This window comes from Lycium barbarum, chromosome 10 (genome assembly GCF_019175385.1).
Source record: "Lycium barbarum isolate Lr01 chromosome 10, ASM1917538v2, whole genome shotgun sequence".
NCBI lineage: Eukaryota > Viridiplantae > Streptophyta > Magnoliopsida > Solanales > Solanaceae > Lycium > Lycium barbarum.
The window spans coordinates 106,001,798-106,020,653 of record NC_083346.1 but is presented as its reverse complement, the minus strand read 5'-3'; the positions used below and the strand labels follow the sequence as shown (position 1 = coordinate 106,020,653).

The window sequence follows — 18,856 nt, the reverse complement described above, 5'->3', positions numbered from 1 at the left end:
ATGAGGAATAGAGGTGCCCAGAATTTCATTAGCAAACTGATGAATAACCAGGGAGTGTGGGTTGAAAAGAAAGCTGACATAAAGGAGGAGATCCTTACATATTATAAGTCACTACTGGGATTAGCAAATACCCTTTTGCCTGTTGTGGATCCTACTGTTTTTTTAAATGGACCAACACTGAATAGGAGTCAACAACTTGCTTTGATTGCCCCAATAACCAGACAGGAGATTAACACTGCAATACAACAGATAGATGATCTCAAGGCCCCTGGAGGGGATGGTTTCAACTCGTGCTTCTTTAAAAAGGCATGGACAGTGGTAGGGGAGGACATTGCAGATGTTGTGATGCACTTATTTGATAGCGGCACTGTGATGCACTTCTTTGATAGCGGCACTATGTACAAACCTATGAACCGCACACATATTACTTTAATCCCTAAAGTGAAGAATCACTCTTCAGTAAAACAGTTCAGGCCCATATCTTGTTGTACAGTACTTTATAAGATAATTTCAAAGGTGATCACAGCTAGACTACAAGGAGTCATGGATTATTTGGTAGACCATAGCTAATCGGCCTTTGTTCCTGGCAGGGTGATAAGTGACAATATGATCCTTAGCCATGAATTGGTTAAAGGCTATGGTAGAAAGGGAATATCCGCAAGATGTATATTGAAAGTGGATATGCAAAAGGCATATGACTCAGTGGAGTGGGTCTTTGTTGAACATGTTTTGGTGCATTTGAACTTCCCAAGTAAATTTGTGAAGTGGGTGATGGAGTGTATCAAGACTGTGTCATATTCTGTTAGGATCAATGGTATTGGTACTATTCCTTTTGATGCTAGGAGAGGTCTTAGGGAAGGCGATCTTGTATCTCCCTTCCAATTCGTCCTAGTGATGGACTATTTTAGTAGGATGTTAAAACAACTGAAGAAGAACCCACTGTTTAAACACCATCCCAGATGTGCCAAAATGAACCTAGTACATCTAGGTTTTGCTGACGATCTGTTACTTTTTTGCAGGGGTGACCAAAAATCTGTGTCCTTGTTGTATAAATGCTTCTTGAGCTTCTCAGCAGTCTCAGTCTTAGTAGCAAACAAGGACAAAAGTTCCATCTATTTTGATGGAGTCAAGGATGATCAACAGCAATTTATTATGGAGGAATTAGGCTTCCCAAAAGGAGAAATGTCGTTCAGATATTTAGGAGTGCCTTTGAGTACCAAGAGAATGACCATTGCACAATGCCAACCACTACTTGAGAAAATGTTGGGGAGAATACCAAGCTGGACTACAAAGTTTTTATCCTATTCTGGCAGAGTTCAGTTGATCAAGAATGTACTATTTTCAATACAAGTATTCTGGTCCCAACTCTTTGTACTGCCATCTAAGATTGTGAAGATGATTGAGGCCACTTGTCGGAGATTTTTGTGGATTGGGGGCACTGAAATATCAAAGAAAGCTTTGTTGGCTTGGGACAAAATTTGCTTGCCTCTAACTGCTAGTGGACTGAACATACTTGACATTAGAACATGGAACAGGGCAGCCATAAGCAAGATAATATGGAACATTTGTAAGAAGGACAAATTATGGGTGAGATGGATACATGAATTCTATATGAAAGGGGAGCAGGTTTGGGATATTGAGCCTAAACAGGCATCTTGGATGGTGCAAAAGATGTTTAAGGTGAAAAAATACATAGAGCAGGCTGGTTTATATGAAGATGATCTAATGAGTATGCCAAAGTTCTCTATCAAGAAGATGTATTTGTTGATGAGAGGTGTGTTTACGAAGGTGCCTTGGAGAAGAATGGTATGCAACAATTACGGTGCACCAAAATGGATCTTCATTTTGAGATTGGCAGCACATGAGAGACTTTACACAAGAGACGGGTTGGTGAAATGGGGAGTGACAAAAAATCCTGACTGTCCACTTTGCCAGAATGGTTTGGAAACTATAGCGCATCTATTCTTTCAGTGCACATACTCAACAATAGTTTGGAGGGAACTACTAAAGTGGCAAGGGATTCAGAGATTACCCATGGAATGGACTCAGGAACTACAATTGGCAAATGAACATGGAAAGGGAAGGAACAACAAAGCAGAAGTACATCGAATGGTGATGGCTGCAAGTGTCTACCATATATGGATTGAGAGGAATAATAGGATCTTTCAACAGAAGACAAGGGATCCAGCTATACTAATCAGGCAGATCATTCAGGAAGTATTTTACAGAGGACATCTTAAGGCAAGACTAGCATATAGACTGGAACAGTTGAATTTCTATCCATAGACTAGTGCTTGTTATGTACTGATCATAGGCTAGATTTTGGTGGTAACCTGAGTAGACTTGGTAGTTAAGAGTTGTTCTACTGACTGGGGCTGTCCAGTTCAGTTTTTTTTTCCTGTACAAAAACGTTTACTTGGTTAATAAAAACCCTTTTTTATTTCCAAAAAAAAATAACTTACTTAAATTTAGCTCAATCCGTTTATTTGATATCCATAAGTATATACATATTTTTTGCTATCTTTGGTATAGATATTATAGATATGTGATGTCAATAAACGTTTTACCCCAACTCTGTCCCCACCCAAAAACCCTCCAAATAGAAAAGGTATATATGAAGGACACCAATGGAACTTGCTTGGACAGACTGGAAACATAGAATCTGGAGTGAATTCCGAGAGAGGAAAATTAGGCACTGGAAGCCCCCATTTAGTCTACAATCACATACATTTCCATTTGAGACTAATAATTAATGTTTCAAATTGATGGGGTCTCAACTCCTCCTTTTATTTTTACTCATACTCTCCGGTTAAAAGAGAGTGTTCCTTATAACTACCTGACACAACTAAAGTGTTATCCTATTAGTACTAGCGTTACTAATCCTATTTCAATTCAACTACCTAAACAAAAAAGCCTCTTATGAACATACTCTTGACATAAGTTTAGGACTACTAATTCTATTACTACTAATGTTACTCAATATAGGTGAACTATTAATCCTATTATTACGTTTCTCTATGAAAGTTTACTACGTACTCAATATATATTAGGAATATTAATCATATTACTACTAATGTTATTACTCGATGTACGTGAACTATTGATCCTACTACTACATATCTCAATGAAGGTTAGGAATGTTATGATATTACACTAGGAAGTTAGCTACGAATTTAGCTTACATTTTAATATGGGGTAAAAAAAAACATATTATTCCACATTCTCCATCATAAACTTTTCGAGAAGTATTAATTTTAAGCTTTGCTACTGCTCCGAAAAGAAGATAATAAAATTCGGCAAATTTCTCAAAAGGTATTATTTCTTTCCATTATTATAATTTGTATTTTCAACTTTATTATTTATGTTTAGAGGTCTCTGTGTCAACTTATCAATTGTGTTGTCTTGCTTTAGCGTAGGATTTTGATATCTTATTACTCCATAGACTAAAATCAACTCATATGTATAAGTTCTTAGCAGTAAAACTTATTACATTATTATATCTCGGCACAATGCAAAAGAAATAATATGATTGCAATGTGTTTAATTTTCTAATTTCATGCATGCAGTGGGAGATTAATTAGATGTAATAATGACAACTTTTAATTGAAATAAGTTGGTCAAATGGTTGTAGAGGATAAACAGTCAGACATAAGCTGTAGTTTCCAGTTTTGAACAACTTTTTTGGATGGAAAAGCAAAGTATCACCTACCCGCGTAAGATAGTTATTTGAATTTACAAAAAAATAAATATATATTGATAATATAATAATGATTTTCAACATATAATGGAAATAAATAGTTAAATACAATATCTAGTCACTAGCTCAATTCCTAATATTTGATTATTAATTTTAATCCTACGATATTTTTCCACATAGATAAAAACATAAAGGGTGTATATCAAAAACAATACTATAATGGGGAGTATTAAGTGTATACGATAAAAATAATATTTTTGTACCTCATAAAATAAATAATATGCAATTTCAAATAATATTACTTAACATTTGTTATGACTGACAGGAAATAACATGCGAGGCATGTCCGTAGAGACTAGTTTTTAATAAATATTTGAAAGTTCTCTACAATCTCTTGTTTTCTCTTATTATAAAAATAGATAGCAGCACCCCTATTTATAATAATATGAAACCTACTTTAACTCAAAATAGAAAAATATATTATTATATTAATTTGACTATAAATCCCAACTGGACATGGATAAAAATATCAAATTCTCACCAATGTTGGTTTCCTACAATTTTGAATTATTATTTCCAACAAATTTGAATAAAATGTCTTTAATTAAATAGGTATTGATATTTGGTCACTTAATACTAAATAAGGGCAAATCTGGAAAATTAAGATTATTTTTTTCTTCATTTGATTAGCAAACACTCTTTTTTAACAAAAAATAAAGATTATGCGGACACTCTTTTTGAACCGAATGATTCACTATATAGTGGATGAATAATCTCTTCGTCCTTAATTAAATTTTTTGGATTCGAATTTAGAGGGTGAAAAAAGTCTAATAAGGAATGCTTTTTCTTTCAGTGGGCTTTATATAATGCAAATCTGATTAACTAGAGTTCCAAAACAGGTACCGAGTACTCAGTGGAAAGAAAAAAGAAGTCTTAGAATAAGAAGGTAAATAATGCACAGAAATTTTCCTTAAAAGGCTGATATTACATGATAAATTGTTTCCTAAAGAGAGTGCGGTCCCCCTAGAAATGGTGAATTTCTGTCCCCTAAAGAGTAATTAAAACCCCACAAGTGTAGGGTAAAATAATAGTAGTACCTTCCATTTCTGGTGTAAATTCTCTTCCTCGTATTAACCAATCTCAAGATTGTGATTTCTGTGCTTGGTACACAGACAACATACCGTGAACGATGACTTATTTTACTGTTTTTTTTTTTTTTTGATACTATTGAATTGATTGGAGAGTAAAACATTTCTTGAAAAACTATGTACTAAAAATTGCTAATAATGTTAGTAAGTAGGATGGTATCTTGATAAAAAGTTTGGGGATTAAATAATGTATTAGTGTTGGTTAAATCTAACAACAATATGAAGTTAAAAGCTAAAATAGTCCGAATAGAAATAACTTTCGTCCAAAAGTTTAAAATCATTTTTCTCTCTGGGTGAAAATATTCTCTGTGGCAACCACACACAGGAAATAACTTAATTTTTAGAAGGATATTTGGGTCATACCAAACACACAAATATATATCTAAAATAAAGGTTTGCAAAAAAATTGCTTATATCCATATTTCTAATTAACCTTTTAAAAAATATCTTGTAATTGCTTCTCCACTCTTTTATGACCAAAATTAGAACACCCCACTACAAGATTTATCCCTACGTGGGATAGTGTTAGTTGGTCCACCACAAACATCATCAAATTTATAGAAACATGAACATCCCCTTGTTGCTATCATATGATAATACATATTAGTTGACAAATTTGTATGGGTTCACATGCCCTCCCCTATAGCCATCACATTTTCCTCTTTCACCAAAAAACTTACTTTTCTTTATCCTATTATATTAGAAAACATGATTAGGAAGTTAAATTAGGCGAGGATAAGTCCAAATTGAGCTTTAAAATAAGCAATTATATTAAATTAGAGTGATAATTCGTTCATGTCGTTTATCTTAGATTATATTAGCGGTTTATCCGACGAACCATTTTCGTGTCATCACGTTCGGTTGAAAAAGAAATAATTGTAAATCTATCTTATCCTTAGTGTTTACAAAAATAATGAAATAGTGAAACATATATATAGTATAATATAACTGAATAGTTGATTAAGGCCTACCATTTGGTCAACATATTTTCTCCCATAAGATTCCATGAGCCAATCACAAAATTGCAAAATCATACAAAGCAAAATACGTCAATATCTATGTGTACATTCCCTAGTTGTCACAAACAAAATGATAACTTTTATCAAGTAATGAATTTTTATCGGAGTTAATGAGTCGATAGTTGAAAATTGATGCATATTCTAGCTAATTTTTAGATCTCATTGTCTAAAAAATCCTCCGTAGAATATATGGCTTTAAAGTCCGATAAATAATATCCTTAAAGAAGTAGTATATGCTTTCTTTTGGGAAAAAAGATTTAGAGACGTTTTATTATGGCCCCTCCTGTTCTTTAACTTTATTTTGGCCAGTATTTTTGTGTGTTTTATTTTAGTTAATACTCTATTGATCTCAATTTGTTTTGCTTGATATTTAGAAATATAACAAGTCGTTTTTCTTACTTTTTTCATATCTAACCTTGTTACTCCAAATTAGTACTATGTTATATGAGATACATATAAAAGAAGCACAAAAGATACTTCAGACAAATATTTTTATGATTAAAGCTACCATTTTTAAGAGTGTACAAGAAACCTTTAAAACAAAAAACAAAATATATGAATACTAATTCAGATCATCTATATATGAATACACAAGAACATGCATCGGTTTAAAAATACAAAAGCTAATCTTTTTTCTCTTTTAAGGAATTCGAAGTTAAAAAAAAAAGTATTTAGAAGTTAAATACGCACCCACTTTTTCCAAATTCATTTTCCATAGACTATTCAAAATATCCAAAAGCCAATGTTCTTCTTTATCCTTTTGGAATAAAATATCAGTGATACATAGTAGTTAGACGAACACATAATTAGAAAATAGGTAATGTACGTTCGTTATTATGGGTTCACTCTAACGGACTTCTAGGTAGGTATCTAAGGATTGGTGGCACTTATAGATATATTTACCAAACAGAGTTTTAAAAGCTAAAATCTCAACTCATATGATTATAATCAGGTTTAGTTTATCCTAATTGGATGAGTTTAACTTCCTTTTCCTCCTTCACATGTTTCACCAAATTCAGTCTTTTCCATGTTGGCACCAAATTAAAGTTGGAGAGAATATTTGTATATAAACATGATGATTAGGTTTAACACACTTCATGAGAATGAAACCTAACGTTTAATCCCATTTTATGTCAATTAATACAGGTCTCTAATGAGCCAGACTGGGCATTATATTATACACTTAAAGATACACGTATAGGGAGTAGAACATGATCGCTCACTTATTGGCTAAGGAAGAAACCTTCTGGGGACTTAATTCATCTAACAGTTCCTCTTTTGCTTGTTGTTGACGCTTACATAACAGACAAATTATGAACTACTATTGTTAGACATATTTCGGCTTGTAATAATAACAATCTACCTGACTCCTAAACCACTATTATTTCGATCCAGCGGGATCTTGTATTTTGTTATGATACATAATAGATGATAAGTAAGTCTTTACCGTTGTATAAAATTTTCAGAGTCTTATAATTTTCTTTAAGTATATATGCACAACAAGAAGGAATTAAGATTGTATCACAACTATGAAAACTCCTTTTTTTTTTTTTGTGTGTGTGGGACCTAAACATGAAACGTGACAGTTGACACCGACGGAGGTAGTACTTTCTTTATTGATCCAAAGAGGTAGAGATTACAGTTGTTATGGAACTATAACTTTTTTGTGTATCGATTGTAACGAACGGCTTAACAAACACCTCAACTAATTCTTTGAATAATGCTACTTCTAACTAATATAGGTAGCAGAAATTCCGTCTATTAAAACTTTAACAAATAGAAAGAAATCATCATAATGTCTCATTTAATTATTCTTGTTCTCACGAGTCAACGGAAATTCACCAGCATTAGTCTGTACCTTTTTCTGTTTTGGGTTCGAGGTCAATCGGAATACCATAAAAATGGAAAATTATTGAAAGATCACAAAGTTCCTAAGAAATTTGGAGCGTCGAGTTTTTAATGCCTCAGTTACAGGAGAAAAAAAATAAGAAAATTGGAATAGCAAAATTGGTGTACCAACTTTACTAGATGCCTTTTGAATGTTCCTATAATATATGAATATTATGATAATAAAGCTCAAACCCAACGAATTAGCAAAATCGTCCCTACTTTTAGAATAAGGTAAATCCGTAATCTGAACTTTGAATATTACAGTATATTTATTACGGACAAACCAACAACTGGAGAATTACTATTAGGGAGCAGTTGATTTTTTTTTAATTTTTTTTGTCGACTGGTGTTAAATTCTGTGTTAGAACAGTGAGCTCAACACTGAACTTGAATTCTAGCTAGGATCCATTGAGAGAGCATTGAGAGAGAAGAAGACAGTTTTTGTATATTATTGTATATCTGTTACAGAATGAGTATATATACTCTTTTATGCTAACATGCACAACATGTGCTCTTTCTAACTGAATTCCTCCCACTACTTTGACAGCTCACACACAGCTAAGAGCCTAACAACTTTTCAACTAACTCAGCAACTAACTCTTCTTAATACTCCCCCTCAAGCTGGGATGGAAAACATCGAGTACTCCCAGCTTGCTTAGTAGAAACTGATGCTGTGCTACTCCCAACCCCTTTGTCAATAAGTGTGCCAGTTGAAACTTAGTTCCTGTGTTCAGGTTTGATCAGACCATCTTTAAGCTTCTCCCTCACAAAGTGACAGTCAATTTCGATATGCTTTGTTCTCTCATGAAACATGGGATTAGAAGCTATCAGTAACGCTGCTTTGTTGTCACAACAAAGCTTGACTGGTCTGTCTACAGACACCTGTAACTCTTCCAACAAGCCAACTACCCAAATGACTTCTGCCACTGCTGCTGCCATGCTTCTATATTCAGCCTCTGCTGAACTTCTACTTACTGTGTGTTGTTTCTTTGACTTCCATGAAATTAGAGACTCTCCTAGTTGAACCACATAGCCTGTTACTGACCTTCTTGTATTGGGACAAGCTGCCCAGTCTGAGTCACAAAAGACAGTCAAGTTGTCAATGGGACTGTTCTTTAACAAGATGCCTTGTCCTGGGGAACCTTTTAGATATCTAATCACTCTCAATGCTGCTTCCCAGTGTGATCTTTTAGGGTGCTGCATAAATTGACTCAGAACCTGGACTGCAAAACATATATCAGGCCTGGTGATTGTTAGGTATATCAGTTTTCCTATGAGTTGCTAATAACCTTGTACATCTTTCAAAGGTGGATCATCTGTCCTTTTGATCAATGTGTCATACTCCATTGTGGTGAGCTTAGAATTTTGTTCCATTGGTGCAGAGGTAGGTCTTGCACCAGTCAGTCCAACACTTGAAATTAGCTCAAGTGTATATTTTCTCTGATTGAGAAGAATTCCCTTATGGCATCTCATAACTTCAATGCCTAAGAAAAATCTAAGCTGTCCCAAATCCTTAACTTTGAAATGTTCATGTAATGTCTGTTGTGCTTCTTTAACCAAAGCTTGACTGCTTCCTGTGATTAAGAGATCATCAACATAGACTAAGATAATCACTAAATCATCTCCTGCTTGCTTAGTGAACAATGAATGATCATAAGAGCTTTGCTTGTAGCCTGCTTCAACCAAGGCACTAAACAGTTTGATATTCCATTGTCTAGAGGCCTGCTTTAAACCATAAAGAGATTTAATCAGTTTGCATACCCTTGTCTCCCCCTGTCTGTAAAAACCTGGAGGTAATGCCATGTAGACATCTTCAAAGAGGTCACCTTGGAGAAAAGCATTGTTGACATCCATCTGGATCAAGGGCCATCCTTTGGCTGCTGCAATGCTAATGACAATCCTCACAGTCACCATTTTGGCAACAGGTGAGAATGTCTCATGGTAGTCCAGACCTTCTTGTTGGGTATACCCTTTTGCCACCAAACGAGCTTTATACTTATCAACACTACCATCTGAGTTATACTTGATCTTATAAACCCACTTGGACCCAATAGCCTTTTTATCAAGGGGCAAGTCAACTAGTTCCCAGGTGTGATTGCTCTCTAAGGCTGAAATTTCATCCTGCATAGCAGTGATCCATCTGGCATCTTGAGAGGCTTCTTTAAAGGATTTTGGTTCTACCTCAGAGGAAATAACACCCAAGTAATCTTGGTAAGGAGTAGGTAAATGTGAGTAAGAGATAAAATTGGACAGAGAATATGAACAATGGGCAGATGAAGTTGTGTGTGTGACATAGTCATGAAGCCAGGCTGGAGGTTTAGTAGCTCTTGTAGGTCTAGTGAACCCTTCTGGTTGGTGAGGGATAGGAATAGCTGGGGCTGATATGTCTTGAGGGATGTTAACTAAAGGAGGAATTACATCTTGTACTTGATCAACAACATCTGGAACATCTGTTCCCACTTGTGTGGGCACAGTAGCAGTCTGTGTGTCCCTGAGATCAGCTGAATCAACTTGAGTGCTGATGTTACTATCAGCAGTGTCTTGAGTAATATTTACAACATCATCTCCAGATTCCCCAGCAACTGTAGAATTCAACATCAAGGCATTATCCTGCTCATGATCAAGGATGTTTCCAGGATGTGTGACTTCCACCATCTCAAACCAATCACCTATGTCTGATGGTTGATCATTGCTATAAGGAAAATGCAATTCTCGAAAAATGACATCTCTACTAACAAAGAAAACTCTATCCACCAGGTCAAATAGCCTGTAACCCTTTTGAGTCTCTGAGTACCCTACCAACACAGCTTTCCTTGCTCTTGGAGCAAATTTGTCATCTCTAGGTAGCTTGCTTGTATAACACAAACACCCAAACACCTTTAGGTGGTCATACTTAGGAGGTTTCCCAAATAAGACCTCATAAGGTGCTTTACCTCCAAGCACATCAGTAGGCAACTTATTTATCAAGTAAACAGTTGTTTTCACACAGTCTCCCCAAAACTGTATAGGTAAAGAACTTTGAAACTTCAATGCTCTAGCCATTTCTAAAATATGTCTATGCTTCCTTTCTACAATGCCATTTTGTTGTGGTGTATATGCACAACTACTTTGATGTATTATCCCATTGGCAGCAAATAAATTACGACAAGAAGCATTATAGAATTCTGTACCATTATCTATCCTCAAGATTTTTACAGACAAGGCAAACTGGTTTTTTATTAAGGCCAAGAAATCCTTAAGGACTACAATGACTTCACACTTTGAATGAATCAAACATAGCCATGTATATCTGCTATGATCATCAACTATAGTAACAAAATAGTACTTGTTGTCATGTGTAGGTTTTCTATATGGACCCCAAACATCAACATGCACTAAATCAAACACATGTTTAGCCTCACTAGTACTGGTAGGAAACTTCAGTCTACATTGTTTAGCTAAGGGACAGATTCCACATGCCTCATGCATGCTTTTATCTGCCATATGTTGTAGTGTCTTGATATGTTGAATTGTCTTGTTGGATGCATGTCCTAATCTCAGATGCCATAGCTTGCCATCAGCATGTCCTTTTTCTGTACTTTCTGTCAGTACTGCATTTATTATTGGCTTCAATTGCTCACTAAGTATATACAATCCATCTCTTTGCCTACCAATCCCCAACACCTTGCCATTGAAGAGTCCCTGTAACACAAAGAAATCAGGATAAAAGGAAACTGAACAACACAGTTCCTTTGTCAGTTTTGCTACAGATAACAGACTGAATTTGAAGTCTGGTACATGTAGTACATCTTTGATTTCATATCCTTCTAAGATTGTAGTATTTCCTGCTCCTTGGATGTGACATTTATTTCCTGTAGGTACTTGAACTTGATTATGATGATAGTCATCTATTCTTCTAATGGCTTTGAGGATTGCTTTCTTAGGTGTTATGTGGTGTGTTGCACCACTATCAACTATCCATTCACATGTATGAGTAATGGTTGACAATGTTGGAGTAATACCTGCCATGTTTGAAGAACATCCTCCTCCTGTTCCTGTCCTGTTCAACCTGCTCACCAGTTCCTCATACTGCTCCTCAGTAAAGTGATTCATTGGAACTTTGATGTCACTAGCATTTCCTTCAGCTTCCTTGGTGAAATTTGCTGTTGCAGGTTTGTATTCTCCACCTGATCTATTGTCACCTACTCCTTTCTTCTTGCTTTTAAAGTCAGCTGGATAACCTACTAATCTGTAACAATCAACTGTCAAGTGTCCTTTATAACCACAAACCTTACAAGGTGTTCCATTATTTCCAGAATTCTTAGGTCTGTATCCCTGACCATTGTAACTCTGACCAGGTTTATAACCTTGTGTTCTACCTGCAAGTAATGTTAGTGCCTCTCTAGCTTTATCAGCAACACCTAAAGCTCTTTGGCTCTCCTCTTGTGTTGCCACAACATATGCCTCATTTACAGATACAACTGGTTTCCTAGCCAAATACTACTTCTAATATTCCCATAGCTCTCATTTAGCCCCATTAAGAATTGAAGTAATCTCTGTGACTTTAGATGAACAACATATGCTGCTGATTCATCACACTCACAAGCAGGCAAAGGAATCATCATATCCATTTCAGCCCATAAGTCCTTCAATTTAGAGTAGTAAGTAGTAACTGAGTCATTACCTTGCTTCAGAGTTGCCATCTCAGTCCAAAGGTGATAGGATCTGGTCAAGTCAGATCTGTCAAACCGTTAAATTCTGTGTTAGACCAGTGAGCTCAACACTTAACTTGAATTCTAGCTAGGATCCATTGAGAGAGCATTGAGAGAGAAGAAGACAGTTTTTGTATATTATTGTATATCTGTTACAGAATGAGTATATATACTCTTTTATGCTAACATGCACAACATATGCTCTTTCTAACTGAATTCCTCCCACTACTTTGACAGCTCACACACAGCTAAGAGCCTAACAACTTTTCAACCAACTCAACAACTAACTCTTCTTAATAACTGGTTTACGTCTCCAGGGATTATGATTTTATGATATTGAGATATTAGCATAAATTAGTATTCATGAATTAGTTAGTGTACGTGCATCTCGTGTTTATGTTTGGTTCATTATATTTATTAAACAATAAATATACAAGGTATAATCCAAAAATGGTATTAGATTGAATAAGACTTTGTTTATAATTTCACCCTAGTAACATTACCTGTACTTGATGTTTACATCAAACCAATAAATATAAAATATGTATCTTTCATATATACATGATTAAGTGATGTATATTTTTACTTTAATAATATTTAACTAGTAAGATTAACTTATCTGATTTAATATAAATATCGAATATTTTTTTTTTTAATTTATAATTACACCCCTATCATTCTTGAAGTGTTTAAGATAAAGTAGTCCAACAATAATAAAGTATTAGTACAAATTAGTAATCCAATAGTGGATCCATCTAAGATACTGGTAAATTTTCATAAAGTGATGTAAAGGAATTAGATTTACAAAGGATATGAAAATAGTACTCTTTATGTCCCATTTTATATGAGGTTGTTTGATTGGGTACGAATTAAGAAATAAAGAATTTCTTTAAAATTTATGGTCTAAAATAAATAATAGAAATTTATGTGGTTAGAAATAATTCTATTAAAGAAAAAAATATAAAGTTAAAATTTAATTGTTACTAAATATAAAAAAAGTCATTTTTTTCATACTAACTAAAAAGAAAAAATTATCATATAAACTGGTATGAAGGAGTAGTACTAACTAAACAAAGAATTAAACCAAAGTGAGGAGTGAAAAGACAATCAAAATTACCAAATATTTGAACAACAACTTATCCTAAGGTCTCCTCGCCAAAAGCTCTTTGGCGATGATAGAGAAAGCAACCCGTCTGTTGTCCAAAATAATAATAATAATGCAAAATTTTTACCATGACTATCTTTTCCTATTAATACTTCAAACCAACTACGTCTTGGTAAAATGTGAGCAACCCCACCACCGCCTTTTTTTCAGGAGATATTTTTAAAGGTGATGATGAATGAGTTCAGTCAACTAACTTTCTGTGTTCAATCCAGCACATCCTCCTTTGATACCCCGCAACTATGCATTACCCCCTATCCAGCTGTCAATTCACATGACTCCCTCTTTCCTCTCTACCCCGCCCCCGCGCCCCCACGCCCACCCCACCCCCAACCAAAAGAACCCCGAAATAAGAAAAGCAAAATCCATGTCATATAATTTCTATGTTTTTTTGGTTAACATCACAAGTGAGTTTATAGATGATAGGATATAGAGTCCGGAACTAAAATAACCCCAAGAAGAACCTTTTGAACTAAAATATCTCAACAAAAAAAAAGTTACAAAACTGTCTTTAGTGCAGTAATTTATTGCGCTAAAGGATTTCTTATCTTTTTTTTTTTTGCCCTTTTTGTTAACCCCTTTTTCATTATATTTTTTAACGGACTTTGACCATAGATTAATCATTCTTTGAGACCCCGAAACATCAATATTTTATATAGAACCCTACTTATTTTTGGGCGATTAATAAGGTAGGCTCAATACATCAAGGATAAAAAAATCTTCGGATTGCCGTTTTAGTGATTAAAAAGTGCTCGAACGCCATTTTTGTTTGAAGGCTTGATGTCATTAGCTTTAAGTTCTTTACGAATACTTGAGTTTAGATTTAAGTTTACTATTTTTTAGTCAAAATTGCAGCATTCACACAAATCTTAAAATAATTAAATTGCATCATTCATAACAATATGAAAATACTTAAACTTGTTCATTAATAACAAACTCAATTTTTAAAAATATAAACATCAAAGAAAGAAAAAAACTTAAAAAACATTCATCAGTTAATGCCCTTGAGTTGATCTTCCGCCACCGCCGCGAGATGTGCCACCACCACTAGATGTGCCACCACTGCTAGATCTACCACCATGAAAGTTTCCTCCACCACGAGAGGTACTTCCACCACGAGATGTAGTTTGACCACCATGCCGTAAGGGACACTTGCGCTTATCATGACCAACATAATTGCAAAATGAGCATTTTCGAGTGTATCTTCCCGGTGGAACATCCATTCATTATGAATACGAGAGTATGCTTTCTTTTTGAATTTACGGATAAATGCTTTATTTGCAACCATTGAAAATGGATCTGGTGGCCAATAGCTCTCACTACCAAGTGGGTAGAACCTTCCAGCATACATTCTTGCATAATTTTCAACTGTATATTCCTCAGCCATGTACGGGGAGACGTTCTTTCTCATTGCGATAAAACACTTGAAGGCATGAGAACATGACATGTGATATGATTTCCACTTGCCGCATGTGCATGTTCTTGGAATCTCACAAATTGTGTGGACGTTACCTCCTTTACCTTGGTGTACACTTGTTGTGAGTTTAAATATACGCTCTGCAGAGTTGTACTCCATCCGTTCATGTTTCTGAGCCCTATTTTGTGGTACTTGAACAGTTGTGACGGTTTTGGCATCCTTTGGCCTCTTTTGATCTATTGATGAACCGCTCCACAACCTGCTTAAAAGTCATTCTCACCATTGCGATGACGGGTAGTCCCCGTGCAGATTTCAACAAGCCATTGAATGACTCAAAGCTGTTTGTTGTCAGCATACCCCATCGCCTACCTTCATCTTGGTGTAATGTCCATTTGTCTTTGTCAATTGCATTCAACCAGTGGAAGGCTTCCTCATTCGCCCGCCTAATAATGTCCATCTGCAGGTTAAACTTCTTCTCCTGATGCTCTGTTGCAGCCGCCCACATCCAATTGCAAAGTGCTGGACTTCGATATACCTTTTGGAAGTTTGCCTTCAAATGCCTTAAACAATAACAATGGTAGGCAAAGGGTGACTTCCACCCCTGCAAATTGAACATATTGTGCAATATGCCAGCATTTCTGTCGGAGATCACATATATTCCCAAGAGATCCTTAATAACGTGTTTCCCTAAGTAGTCCAAAAACATACCCCACGTACTAATGCTCTCATTAGCTGCAATTGCAAAAGCTAGAGGGAATATAGCTCCATTTGCATCCATTCCAACTACAATTAGCAGCTTTATGTCGTATACCCCGTACACATGTGTTCCATCTATTGATATTACAGGCCGACAATGAGAAAAACCATCAATGCATGGTTTGAATGCACAAAACACAAACTCAAAAATATTACCGGGCACACCAGGCTTCGATTTGAGCTTCCATTCAATAATAGTACCATGATTGAAGTGTTGTGAGCCGCCATGTATCTCGGCAACTTCTTGAAAGAGCCCTCCCAATTGCCGTAGACTATCTCATGTGCACACATACACCCAAGATACACCTTCCTCTTACTAACAATTTTGCAATATACTTTCAGGACGGCTGTAATACAATCTTTAATAGGGAACCTGAATAAGTTGAAATATCAGCATATAGCAATGAGGAACATTATATTAATACCAAAAATAAAATAAACTTAGGCGAAGGGGATACCTTGAGTTTTTTCCAATGTCGCCAACTAACACACGAGCAATCATATTGGTATCTAGATTGCAATGATCATCTGGGAGGTCACCCATATCACAAGTGTGCTTTGTGTAGAACTTTGAAATAGTCCACATCTTTTCAGCAGTTTCCTTACCACGGAGTATTCATTCGCAGCCTTGATATTTTGGCTTGCAGACCAATCGCCAAAGTTTTCGTGTGGAATCGTCAACTTTAAAATCCCTCATCCCTTGGATGCAATAAATCTTAATAGCCCTTTGCAATGATTTTTTTGAGCTGAAAATCATGCATTTTTCAATATGAGCCTTTTGTTTTAAAAGATCCACTGGTTCTTTCCACAAACTTCGCCGAATATGATCATCATCCCTAGTAAAGACAAAGGCATCTGGGCGATCTTGAAGATGATAAAAATAGGGGATCTCATCGGAATGCCACTGAATCGGGGTCGACTCTTGTTGTTCAAATGGTTGTTGTGAATTCAGTTCCTCCTGGTGTGCTGGACTGTTCATCATGTCTTGCAACAGTTCTACTTGATATTGAGGATTAGTTCCAATCTCAACCTCATCCTCACTTTGCTCATCGTCGCTTTCCTCCGCATTAGGCATTTCCTCACTATTGCTCGATGATGTCACTATATAATTCGGATAATCCGGATCATCCATAGCAGGTCTTTGCCTATAATTTGGTGCAATCACCACATTCTCCCTACATAAGAAAGTAGAGTATTTTAACTACTACACATCAAATAATACTATTGATGTTAAAAAATATAGACATACCGATTGTAATCAACTGCACCGAAACTTGAGGGAGGACTATCGTTTTGAGTAGTTGGATAGGCTGAGGATGTTCCAACCTGATTCATCCATCCCGATTGAGGTGACCGTCTGATATGATCCATATCAGATTTATAACCCCTAAATAATATAATCGACATCATTAGTAGCATTCAAGTGCCACTACACATAATAATAATAATAATAATAATAATAATAATAATAATGTAAAAAATGAATATTTACCACTGCCCATCAAATTGCTGACTTAAACTATCCAGAGGCACTTGACTCGTCAAAATGCCTTCATAAGTACTCATGTCAGGGTAATTGTGTTCATAAGTAGGTTCCGCTTGAGTGACTTCGGCCTGAATTCTAGACGGGACTTCCCGACGAGGTCTATTTCGGGCTTCCCTAGGAGCCCTAGCCATGAATTCAAATCGGTTAATGGGGACCTTCTCTATGTACATTTCAAGTACGTTTAAACTTATGCATTCCTTATAATCATAAGGCGCCTTCAAATAATCCGTCAAAGAACCATCGTCTTAAATGTACCACTGTCCATAACTAGTTACACCTTGCGGCGTGAATGACATTGGATATTTTCCAATTATATTTAAATCAAAATCACTCCTACTAACTTGTAGTCTATTATACAAGGCTTGGAGTAGTTTTGATAATTTTAAGTCAAGTGGAAACTTAACATGGTATTTTGGGGGAGAATCATAGCGCAAATTATTTTCGTCGAATATAATTTGTCCGTCCCAGAATAAAGAAACTCTAATTTTTGGAACATCTTCCATTTTTTGACTAATTTAGGAGGAATACAAAATGCAAAAACTGGATGAAACTTAGAATTTGTGTTAAAAATTGGATGAAACTTAGCATTTTTTCTCTCGTTCGAAATATGTATTAATATGATTTGAAGTTTAAATATTGAACTAATGCATGCATGCATGCAATTAGTGTGTCTTGCAGTGCTACATCAAATCAAATTAAGTACGGAGTGTTGCATAACGCATGAATTAACCGTGCTATGTCAGTCCCTGGCAGTATAGCGCAGTAAAATACTGCGTTATGTCAGAAAAAAGCAGTAAATTGTTGCGTTATATATGTATAACGCATTAAATTACTGCGTTATTCTGTCATAACACAGTATTTTACTGCGCTATACCTCTGCAATATGTTGTCACCTCAACTGTCATGCAGAAAAAATTCATAATTCGAATCAAACTTTAAGTGTTATATAACGTAATTTGACGAATAGTTACCGACCACACAAAATTGAGTTACTATGTCATTTTTTGACCAATTTAGAGATACTAGTTGTGTTATATCGTTCACTCCAGAAAACATATTCGACGCAATGGGTAGGACATGAGAATTGGGTGAAGATGTTGAATACTCAAACAACCCGAATGAGAGATACAACCAACGTTACAACAATATGATGATAGAGGAGTGGAATTGGCGTGTTAGGGAGGCTGCAGCACTGGAGAAAAAGTTAGCGTCAGTAAGACTTAAATGCCCAAAAAAACGTGTTATGTCAATGCCTCGTGAAACTCCACAAGAGTTTAATTTTGCTCTTAACCGTTTTCGCGAAGAGAACAATCAGATGCAAATACGTTACCTTAGGGTAGAATATGGTGTACATGGTATCACAAGATTTAGATCCAAGTGGGATTCGGACTGTGAGATGTCCGATGAAGATTAATATTTTTTTATATAAAGTAAGTAGGTAGGGTCATAAAGACCCCCCCCCCTTCCCAACTAGGAGTACATGGGGGGTTTGCAACGATATAAGTAGCACTTTCTTTTGTTATTAGACTA

At 35.6% G+C, this 18,856-nt stretch overlaps 1 protein-coding gene across 1 annotated transcript; it reads left to right on the top strand.

Annotated features, from left to right (window-relative positions):
* Window positions 1-2,286, top strand: LOC132613252 (uncharacterized). Its single transcript, XM_060327281.1, has 2 exons — window positions 1-398; window positions 591-2,286. Exons 1-2 carry the CDS (start codon window positions 1-3, stop codon window positions 2,284-2,286), a joined length of 2,094 nt encoding a protein of 697 aa, XP_060183264.1.
* The last annotated feature ends 16,570 nt before the right edge of the window (window positions 2,287-18,856 follow it).

Excerpts from the sequence above, each read along its gene's own strand:
- LOC132613252 (XM_060327281.1), top strand. The coding sequence starts at position 1 with ATGAGGAATAGAGGTGCCCAGAATTTCATTAGCAAACTGATGAATAAC. Across the intron at positions 399-590 it reads TTCTTTGATAGCGGCACTAT|GGTGATAAGTGACAATATGA; the intron begins GTACAAACCTAT and ends TGTTCCTGGCAG.